We start from the raw sequence: 12,500 nt of genomic DNA, 5'->3' as shown, positions 1-12,500 counted from the left end.
AATGACTCAGTGGACCCGCCGCTGTAGTCTTCAACAGGTTAATGATATGTGTGTCTATGACAAATGACTCAGTGGACCCGCCGTTGCAGTCTTCAACAGGTTAATGATATGTGTGTCTATGACAAATGACTCACTGGACCCGCCGTTGCAGTCTTCAACAGGTTAATGATATGTGTGTCTATGACAAATGACTCACTGGACCCGCCGTTGCAGTCTTCAACAGGTTAATGATATGTCTGTCTATGACAAATGACTCACTGGACCCGCCGCTGTAGTCTTCAACAGGTTAATGATATGTGTGTCTATGACAAATGACTCAGTGGACCCGCCGCTGCAGTCTTCAACAGGTTAATGATATGTGTGTCTATGACAAATGACTCACTGGACCCGCCGCTGTAGTCTTCAACAGGTTAATGATATGTGTGTCTATGACAAATGACTCAGTGGACCCGCCGCTGCAGTCTTCAACAGGTTAATGATATGTGTGTCTATGACAAATGACTCACTGGACCCGCCGCTGTAGTCTTCAACAGGTTAATGATATCTGCGTCCACCCCCGATTTAAAGCGGACTGGGATTTTGCTTCCCCCTCCACTGGACTTTGAATCTGGGTGCTACTCATTCGGAATAGACGAGAAGCTGGGGTCCCACATGCAGTTTGTAATCAGCGCACCTAAATAAACCCACGGCAACAAACAGGTTGTCCCCGACAAAAATCTGTATAAAACCCCATTTCGTTCAGAAAAACAAATACACGTGCACACAGAAAAAAGGGCGGCGCTGAACTGTCGGGACGCGCTCTCCTGGGAAGAGAGTCACGATTTGCACACAGAAAAAACCGCTGTGACAACAAGTGACGCAAAATGCTACATATAAAACAATATAATTCGATACGATACGATCCGGTACAGTACGGTATAAGATACGATATAAAATGATACAAAACGATGCAATACAACATTAAAACAACACAACACAGGATATTATAACCCAACCCGAAACCAACACCACACAACACAACCAACCCCAACACCACACCACGCCACACCACACAACACAATACCACACCACGCCACACCACACAATACCACGCCACACCACACAGCGCCATACCAAACAGCACCACACCACACAATACCACGCCACACCACACAGCGCCATACCAAACAGCACCACACCACACAATACCACGCCACACCAAACAACACCACACCACACAATACCACGCCACACCACACAGCGCCATACCAAACAGCACCACACCACACAATACCACGCCACACCAAACAACACCACACCACACAATACCACGCCACACCACACAGCGCCATACCAAACAGCACCACACCACACAATACCACGCCACACCAAACAACACCACACCACACAATACCACGCCACACCACACAGCGCCATACCAAACAGCACCACACCACACAATACCACGCCACACCAAACAACACCACACCACACAATACCACGCTACAACACACAGTACCATACCAAACAGCACCACACCACACAGCACTTAACACACAACACCACAACACAACATCACACACACCACCCCACACAACACCACTCAACACATCGTTATATATTAACCCACAACATAACATCACCCAACACAACACCACACCACAAAACTAAACACATACAACCTAACCCGACACACCTCAACACAACAATACACAACCAACCCAGCACATACAGCCTAACCCAGCCCTTAACGCATACAACCTAATCCAATCCATCCCAACACATACAGCCTAACCCAGCCCTTAACGCATACAACCTAATCCAATCCATCCCAGCACATACAGCCTAACCCAGCCCTTAACGCATACAACCTAATCCAATCCATCCCAGCACATACAATCTAACCCAGCCATTCCCAACACATACATCCTAACCCAACACAACACAGTTGAACACTACACAACACATACAACCTAACCCAATACAGCTCAACACAACACCACACAACACATACAACCTGACCCAACACAGCTCAACACAACACTACACAACACATACGACCCAACCCAACCCATCCCAATACATACCTCACCCAACACAGCTCAACACAACACCACACAACACATACATCCTGACCCAACACATCTCAACACAACACCACACAACACATACAACCTGACCCAACACATCTCAACACAACACCACACAACACATACATCCTGACCCAACACATCTCAACACAACACAAAATAACACATAGAACATAGCCCAACACAGCTCAACACAACACTACACAACACAAACAACCTGACCCAACACATCTTAACACAACACAAAATAACACATAGAACATAGCCCAACACAGCTCAACACAACACAACACTACACAACACATACAGCCTGACCCAACACATCTCAACACAACACAAAATAACACATAGAACATTGCCCAACACAGCTCAACACAACACAACACAAACAACACAAACAACCTGACCTAACACATCTCAACACAACACAAAATAACACATAGAACATAGCCCAACACAGCTCAACACAACACAACACTTCACAACACAAACAACCTGACCTAACACATCTCAACACAACACAAAATAACACATAGAACATAGCCCAACACAGCTCAACACAACACAACACTTCACAAAACAAACAACCTGACCCAACACATCTCAACACAACACAACACAACACATACAACCTGACCCAACACAGCTCAACACAACACCACACAACACATACAACCTGACCCAACACAGCTCAACACAACACCACACAACACATACACCCTAACCCAACACAGCTCAACACAACACCACACAACACATACAACCTGACCCAACACAGCTCAACACAACACCACACAACACATACAACCTGACCCAACACAGCTCAACACAACACCACACAACACATACAACCTGACCCAACACAACACCACACAACACATACAACCTGACCCAACACAGCTCAACACAACACCACACAACACATACAACCTAACCCAACACAGCTCAACACAACACCACACAACACATACAACCTGACCCAACACAGCTCAACACAACACCACACAACACATACAACCTGACCCAACACAGCTCAACACAACACCACACAACACATACAACCTGACCCACTGTACCCCAGCCCAGCCCACCCCAGCCCAAGCAAAGCCGCCCACACCATTCCATCCCACCCAACCCCCCCACCTCACCCTAAGTAACCCGACCTCATCCCACCCCAGCCAAAGCCGACCCACCCCACTCTACCCCAAGCCATCCCACCCCATCCCGTACCTGTTGTGCCAGGAAGACGGTGAACTCCAGCATCTGGCGCCAGAGGAAGGGCAGCAGGTTCCTCAGCAGGATGTGCAGGTTGGCCTCCCGGTCCCTGTACGGCACGATGATGGCCACGCGCTCACGTGACTGGCACGCGGTAGGCCGGAAGTAGCCGCCATCTTGCATCACGTGGCCGATTTCCTTCACCACTTCTTCGAAGGTCGTCTGGTTCAGTTTCAGCTTGACGGCGGTGTCTTGGAAGGAGGAAAAGGATTAGTTAAAGAAATGCCGTTTACACAGACACACACACACACACACACAGAGGGAGAGAGAGAATGCAGATCTTATACTTTGTTCTCTATGAGACCAGACAGGGGGAAAAAATCCACCACTAATACAAACGCCACCACGGAAAGAAGAAGAAGAAGCTACAAGTCAGTTGCACATCACCACAATGCCTTCTTGGGGAGGACGGTGGCAGAATGGTTGAGATGCTCAGCTGCCAATACAGAGAGTCCGTAAGGATGTGGGTTCGAATCCCGCTCTCGCCCTTTCTCGAAAGTTTGACTGGAAAATCAAACTGAGCGTCTAGTCATTCGGATGAGACAATAAACCAAGGTCCTGTGTGCAACACGCACTTGGCGCGCTGAAAAAGAACCCATGGCAACGAGAGTTTTGTCCTTTGGTAGAATGCTGTAGAAGAAATCCACTGTGATATGCACACCAACATAATCAAGCACTCCAGGCCTGACAAAGCGCTTTGGGTTGTGCTGCTGTCAGGCATCTGCCCTGCAGATTTGGTGTAGCGCATATGGATTTGTCCGAACGCAGTGACGCCTCCTTGAGAAACTGAAACTGAAACTCCTACCTGTCTTTGGTGGTTGTGCAGGGCACCAAGATCCTTCTGCTGCATCAGCTGCATTGTCACCCACACTCTGAGAACCCGCGTTGCCTTCCTTGGACACCCCGCGGAGATGCAGAGCCCACTGCACCAAGTCGTCAGACATGTCGTGGAGGAAACGGGGGTCCTTCGAACGCAGGAGTGCCGAGGAGTGTATCAAGACCTTTATGCTGCTGAAGAGGATGTAAACACAGCCGAGCAACAGGCTGAAAGCAAGCAGCCTGCTCACGTGGAATCTGTTACATCGGAAAATCCTCATCCCCGCAACGTGAACGGCTCCACGATGTGCCTTATTCCCGCAACACGTAACACGCAGTAACGTGCCACAGCAGTCTGCAGTTAGTTCTGTGCCTGTTTTTATTAAGGGCTGGGTTTTTGTTTTTTGCTTTCGTTTTTTCCAGGAAGCGTTTTGAGGGCTATGTTTTCACACAGGTTCCAGGAAGAAAAAGAAAGAAGAAAAAAACAAAAATCGTCACACAAAGATGTCTTGAAGTCAGACCAGCTTCCAACAGTCTGCAGAATGCAGAGACGTGAAGAGTCTGGAAAAAACAATAACAACATTTGGTATAGACGTCGGATTAGTTTTATGTAATCATCATGGCACTTACACATACATTCACGCGTGCGAGCGTACACACACACACACATACACACACACACACACGCGCGCGCGACAGAATCACGAGACCCACGTCTTACATGGCCGCGCCGGTCATTTTCATGCAAACTGAACAACACTATTGAAATTGTAGAAGACGTGCGCGCTTGAAAAAAAAGAAGAGAAAAAGGAAGGAAATGAAAATGAACGTTATGGATTTCACATTATCGCACCATACCCCACACTGCATGACGCACGTCCACGCACGCCCACGGCAACTTGTGATTAATTCAACCAAACTGCTTCAAGGAATATGCTGCTGCCGGATCGCTTAGCTCACCCGATAGGGCCTACACGACAGACCGCTCAGTTACCCCGCTTCGATCCAACTTCCGTTTACATTTCAAGGAGGTGTCAAAGCGTGCAGACTGATCCACATACGCTACACCACGTCTGTGTGTGATCTACACATGAAGCCAATAATGAGCTGGCCAGCCCTCACAGCCAAGCCCAGGTTTCTTCATAAAGCAGTAGCATAAAATCAATTTGAAATAAATAACCATGATAAACAAATATGTAAACACATCAAAATGATATATATATATATATATATATATATATATATATATATATATATATATTAAAAAAAAATAAATAAATTAAAAAAAATAAAAACAAGCAGAAGGCAAATGACTGAACTCGATACTGATTAAAAAAAAAAGAAGAAGAAGAATTTTCAGTGGGTTGGTGTTTTGCTGTCCCATAACTTTGTGTGCAGGCGTTGATTAGTAAAATGCTTTTATGATTTCCATCAGGTTTTTCAAGACGTACACATGAGTCGCTGCGCCATTTCTCAAAGACTATTTTTTTCGTATGATTTCGCTATCCCTCTCCTTGTGCCTGTGGAAGACTATAAAGTCGTTATGATGAAACAGTCTGCACTGTAAATCACCTGGTTTCTTTGAGGTAACTAATATCAAAAGTTTTTGCTATCTTTCAGTTGTTGGGATTCTCTTCTCACACCAACACAATTCCAAGTTCCGATTCTAATGAATTTTGTTTAACAACCGTTCTAATGTTAACCTGCCACATAAGCATATTTTCCCACCGTTTTTTGCCACGCCTGTTTTTTTTTGTGTGTTTTTTTTTTGTTTTTGTTTTTCTTCTTCTTTTCTACGTTTTGGGGGATCTGGCTCTATGCCTCGTGCCTTGTAGATGGCCCCCGCAATGTAGGTGAGACAAAGTTTTATTGTAAGCCATAGAAAGTTTGTCTGTGTGGAGGGCAAATATCACTGGTCGCCCTGACACAGCCTCTTATCAGGGAAGGGCAATGGATGTCCACCTGTGTGGAGTCCGTCAGCCTGGTGTCGCCCTAAGGCCAGACTGCACACAGTGACCGTTTAAGCCAACAGCCGTTCATCCCCTTGGTGCTGCATGAAAGCCGTGGGATTGGGGATTTGAGTCAGGTTGTCTCCTCTTTCAGAAGGGGGGAGGGGTGAGGGGTGGGGGTGAGGGTGGGGGGAGAGAGATATGCCTCTGAGCATAATTATTACGCTAAGTCAACACTGACAGCTCTTTAAACGAGGTTTCAATTTTCTCTGAGAATTTCCCTTAAACCGTTATAACAGTTGCAATTGTAAAACGTTATCAGAAACAACGAGAAGAAACACACACATAAAAATCTCACAAAAAAGCGCATTTAGAATGCTCTAACAATTAAAGCATCGAAATAGCAGAAGGTGAGTCAAGTTATATAAACAAGCATTCATAGCTGAACTGAACCGTTTGTACTTTTATTTCTAAACTGTTGTCATATTTTGTTTAAAAAAAAAAAAAAAAAAAAAAAATATATATATATATATATATCAAGGCAACATTTACACACACACACACACACACACACACACACACACACAATATATATATATATATATATATATATATATATATATATATATATATATTACTTTCATAAGCAAAAAAATTACGTACAAAGACATGCAAAAAGCATACATGAATAATCAAGTTAGGTACTTAAACAACTGCATAAACAAGAAGAAAGACGAAGCCTTCAAGACTCACTTGTGATACACTTTAAGAAAATTAAAAAAATAGATAAATAAATAAAAGGTTATAAAAATTATTTGATTGAAATGTGTTCTCTATTCATTATTATGATTTCATAAAGATTCGCGTAAAAAAAAAAAAAAAAAAAAAAAAAAAAAAAAAATATATATATATATATATATATATATAATCTTTCAAGCAGATTCGAACCAAGAACGTTCAAATCAAAGACGATTAGTTTTATCCATTAAGCTGTCCCCGGTTCAACATTGACGTTCAAAAATGATTATTCAAGCATGTTCTTTTAGCGAAACCCAAGTGCTGACGCCGTTTAAAGCATGTTATTTTGGTATATCTCCGGCATTTAAAAATGTCTTTCAAGTCCGAGGTAAAGGAGACGTTCCCACACACAGATCTGCAGTGATCCATGTTCGACAACTCTTTGCGGCAGTCACTGAGAGTGAGACACCAGTACACGGTCCATTCAATTTCTCTTTTCTGTTCATTCAAGTTAATTCACTATCCACTTTAGAACATTCACACGTCGATGATTATTTAACTTTCAGAATTTTTTTTTTAATTCGGCGGTAAAGGAGACGTTGCCATCGCGTCAGACTTGGCATCAGTTTTGTCAAGATCTGCACAGACAGTGTAGACAAGGACCTTAACTCCGTGAAACGGTCGATTCAAATATTCTTTTATGTTCGTTCTAGTTAATTCGGTGTCCACGTAAGAATATTAATTGGCAGTAAATACGTCAATAATGTAGTTAGTGTTACTGTATGTGTTCTGTCCAGAATTTGTGTTTCTTTGCTTTTAACTGCGAACAAGAAAAACGAGGTCATGGCGCCTTCTTTCAAGAGATTGTCTTCATTCGGGCAGCTGCAAAGGGTTAACAGCGTTTTCGGATTCCGGATCGAGTATCAACGAAATAAACCGCTAATGATTCGGAAACACCGCTAAATTCGGGAAACGTACAACCTATTATTGGTATGACTGTGAAGATTTTCTTTCCTATTATTTTTAAGCCCAATTTGGTATTGGCAGACGAAGTATTTCCAGCGACACACAGACAACCGAACACCGGCTTATAACACACTCACTTTGTTTACACAAGTGAGTAAAAAAAAAATACACATAAAATTACCGGTGACATGCGTAAATAATTTCAATTTACATTCATAAAAATACGGTTAGAAGTTGAATTTATGAACAGTTATAAATTACAAATTCGAAAAAAACAAACAAAACAACTAGAACGTACATACGTAAACAAACAATTCCAACTTAAATACATGAAAAACAATTCCAAGTTACGAGCTAAAGCAATGACTTAGACACCTAGTACGCACTGCCTCCACCACTGCCCCACCCTCTGCCGTAATGCCTGGATCAGGAAGATGCGAACTGAGGCGTTGTGCAGGATTCCTCAACACTTTGTGAACGCTGAGTTCAGCCAGCCGTCGCCACGTGGCGCGTCACTGAGCGAGAGAACAGCTCAGCAGGGCTTGGAGTTCGAGCCTTCTCACTTAATTTCGTTCTGACCATTACAAAAATAAACGACAAATGTACAATCCTAGGCCTCACACACACACACACACACACACACACACATCGATCCAGGATTACATAACACGCTGCCCATTGTTATGAAACGTAAACCGCCGCCCGCCTCTCAAATCAATAGGCCTATCTTTCCGTTCGATCGAAAGCGAGACTGAAACTGAAAGAGCTTTCAAAAAATACAATGACGTTCTGTTCCCTGCTGAAGGAATCATAACAGACACATACAATAAGTTTCAATAACACAGAACAACCAGTCTGTATCGCACTGTATTGCATTGCACTAATGTATTTATTGTATTGTAGTGCTTGGAGTTGCACTGCACTGCATGTGCATTGTATTATACGTGTTGTAACGTAATGTGCCGAATTATATTACATTGCATCACGTAATGTGCCGAATCATATTACATTGCATCACGTAATGTGCCGAATCATATTACATTGCATCACGTAATGTGCCGAATCATATTACATTGCATCACGTAATGTGCCGAATCATATTACATTGCATCACGTAATGTGCCGAATCATATTACACTGCACTGCATCACGTAATGTGCCGAATCATATTACATTGCATCACGTAATGTGCCGAATCATATTACACTGCACTGCATCACGTAATGTGCCGAATCATATTACATTGCATCACGTAATGTGCCGAATCATATTACACTGCACTGCATCACGTAATGTGCCGAATCATATTACATTGCATCACGTAATGTGCCGAATCATATTACACTGCACTGCATCACGTAATGTGCCGAATCATATTACATTGCATCACGTAATGTGCCGAATCATATTACACTGCACTGCATCACGTAATGTGCCGAATCATATTACACTGCACTGCATCACGTAATGTGCCGAATCATATTACATTGCATCACGTAATGTGCCGAATCATATTACACTGCACTGCATCACGTAATGTGCCGAATCATATTACATTGCATCACGTAATGTGCCGAATCATATTACACTGCACTGCATCACGTAATGTGCCGAATCATATTACATTGCATCACGTAATGTGCCGAATCATATTACACTGCTTCATGTAATGTGCCGAACCATATTACATTGCATCACGTAATGTGCCGAATCATATTACATTGCATCACGTAATGTGCCGAATCATATTACACTGCATCACGTAATGTGCCGAATCATATTACACTGCATCACGTAATGTGCCGAATCATATTACACTGCACTGCATCACGTAATGTGCCGAATCATATTACATTGCATCACGTAATGTGCCGAATCATATTACACTGCATCACGTAATGTGCCGAATCATATTACACTGCTTCACGTAATGTGCCGAATCATATTACACTGCTTCACGTAATGTGCCGAATAATATTACATTGCATCACGTAATGTGCCGAATCATATTACATTGCATCACGTAATGTGCCGAATCATATTACACTGCTTCACGTAATGTGCCGAATCATATTACATTGCATCACGTAATGTGCCGAATCATATTACACTGCTTCACGTAATGTGCCGAATCATATTACACTGCTTCACGCAATGTGCCGAATCATATTACACTGCTTCACGTAATGTGCCGAATAATATTACATTGCATCACGTAATGTGCCGAATCATATTACACTGCTTCACGTAATGTGCCGAATCATATTACACTGCTTCACGTAATGTGCCGAATAATATTACATTGCATCACGTAATGTGCCGAATCATATCACACTGCTTCACGCAATGTGCCGAATCATATTACACTGCTTCACGCAATGTGCCGAATCATATTACACTGCTTCACGTAATGTGCCGAATCATATTACACTGCTTCACGCAATGTGCCGAATCATATTACACTGCTTCACGTAATGTGCCGAATCATATTACACTGCTTCACGTAATGTGCCGAATCATATTACACTGCTTCACGTAATGTGCCGAATCATATTACATGACATCGTAACACAACGCATCGAACTGCATGGCGTCGCAACGTATCAGAACAGATCGTATTGTACTGTCATTTGTCTACTGTATTGTGTCATTTTTTGTCACCATTTTAGGGGGTACTACTATCAGCCCTTTTTCATTTTTTATGATGCAATATAATACAATACAACAAGATGCAGTAACACAATCAAATACAGCACAACACAACACATCGCAATACAATGCAACACAACATAATGCAATATTACACAATACAGTAAAATACAATACATACAATAAAATACAGCACAACACAACACATCGCAATACAATAAAATGCAGTACATAAATATTATAATAAAATACCCGTGCAGTACAGTACAGTACAGTACATTTATAGTACAGCACAATATGCATATGTGTGTGAATGTGTGTCTGCATGTTTTACATTTATTTGCTTATTTATCATCATTGTTGTCTTTATTTATTTATTATTATTATTATTATTATTATTATTATTATTATTATTATATTACTACTACTACTACATTTTAAAAATTTTTTTGTTTTTGTTTTATGTACGCTTATAGTTGACTTCATCAAGTTTTTGCGCCTTATACATATTATTATTAGTAGTAGTAGTTCTTTTTATATGTATTTGTCTATTATTTATTCACCCTTTTTTTTCTCAAGGCCTGACTAAGCGCGTTGGGTTACGCTGCTGCTTAGGCATCTGCTTGGCAGATGTGGTGTAGCGTACATGGAATTGTCTGAACGCAGTGACGCCTCCTTGAGCTACTGAAACTGAAACTGAAACAGCACAAAAAGTGTACAGTACAACACAGAACAGTACAACAGAATAGCATACAAAGCAGGCAGACCACCATAACGTGATACAGGAGGTGGAGGCAGTGACGGTGACATGAAATCAATCGGCAGCACAGTGTGGGTTGAGGCGGACAGGGCGACACAAGATGATGCAGATGACAGATGACAGGGAGGAGCACAGTGTGGGTTGAGGCGGACAGGGCGACACAGGATGATGCAGATGACAGGGAGGAGCACAGTGTGGGTTGAGGCGGACAGGGCGACACAGGATGATGCAGATGACAGGGAGGAGCACAGTGTGGGTTGAGGCGGACAGGGCGACACAGGATGATGCAGATGACAGGGAGGAGCACAGTGTGGGTTGAGGCGGACAGGGCGACACAGGATGATGCAGATGACAGGGAGGAGCACAGTGTGGGTTGAGGCGGACAGGGCGACAACAGATGATGCAGATGACGGGGAGGAGCACAGTGTGGGTTGAGGCGGACAGGGCGACAACAGATGATGCAGATGACAGGGAGGAGCACAGTGTGGGTTGAGGCGGACAGGGCGACACAAGATGATGCAGATGACAGGGAGGAGCACAGTGTGGGTTGAGGCGGACAGGGCGACACAAGATGATGCAGATGACAGGGAGGAGCACAGTGTGGGTTGAGGCGGACAGGGCGACACAGGATGATGCAGATGACAGGGAGGAGCACAGTGTGGGTTGAGGCGGACAGGGCGACACCAGATGATGCAGATGACAGGGAGGAGCACAGTGTGGGCTGAGGTGGACAGGGCGACACCAGATGATGCAGATGACAGGAGGGAGGAGCACAGTGTGGGTTGAGGCGGACAGGGCGACACCAGATGATGCAGATGACAGGGAGGAGCACAGTGTGGGTTGAGGCGGACAGGGCGACACCAGATGATGCAGATGACAGGGAGGAGCACAGTGTGGGCTGAGGTGGACAGGGCGACACCAGATGATGCAGATGACAGGAGGGAGGAGCACAGTGTGGGTTGAGGCGGACAGGGCGACACCAGATGATGCAGATGACAGGGAGGAGCACAGTGTGGGTTGAGGCGGACAGGGCGACACCAGATGATGCAGATGACAGGGAGGAGCACAGTGTGGGTTGAGGCGGACAGGGCGACACCAGATGATGCAGATGACAGGGAGGAGCACAGTGTGGGTTGAGGCGGACAGGGCGACACCAGATGATGCAGATGACAGGGAGGAGCACAGTGTGGGCTGAGGCGGACAGGGCGACACAAGATGATGCAGATGACAGGGAGGAGCACAGTGTGGGTTGAGGCGGACAGGGCGACACCAGATGAT

General features: G+C 44.0%; 1 protein-coding gene across 6 annotated transcripts in view; it reads right to left on the bottom strand.

Moving 5' to 3' along the window:
* The window catches only part of LOC143294024 (beta-1,4-galactosyltransferase 4-like), a 39,700-nt gene that overhangs the window by 10,951 nt on the left and 16,249 nt on the right, over nucleotides 1–12,500 (bottom strand). For 5 of the 6 annotated variants that reach the window (XM_076605421.1, XM_076605418.1, XM_076605415.1 and 2 more), the window contains 2 exons: nucleotides 4,150–4,721; nucleotides 3,300–3,535 (listed from right to left, as the gene is read on the bottom strand). In XM_076605421.1, the coding sequence (XP_076461536.1) occupies nucleotides 3,300–3,535; nucleotides 4,150–4,441 (528 nt within the window). In that variant the 5' untranslated portion in view covers nucleotides 4,442–4,721. Of the gene's footprint in view, nucleotides 1–3,299; nucleotides 3,536–4,149; nucleotides 4,722–8,219; nucleotides 8,445–12,500 lie in introns of those variants that run through there. The other variant, XM_076605420.1, reaches the window with a different exon arrangement.

This window comes from Babylonia areolata, chromosome 19 (genome assembly GCF_041734735.1).
Source record: "Babylonia areolata isolate BAREFJ2019XMU chromosome 19, ASM4173473v1, whole genome shotgun sequence".
In the NCBI taxonomy this organism is placed as follows: domain Eukaryota; kingdom Metazoa; phylum Mollusca; class Gastropoda; order Neogastropoda; family Buccinidae; genus Babylonia; species Babylonia areolata.
This window is presented reverse-complemented; position numbering and strand designations above follow the sequence as displayed.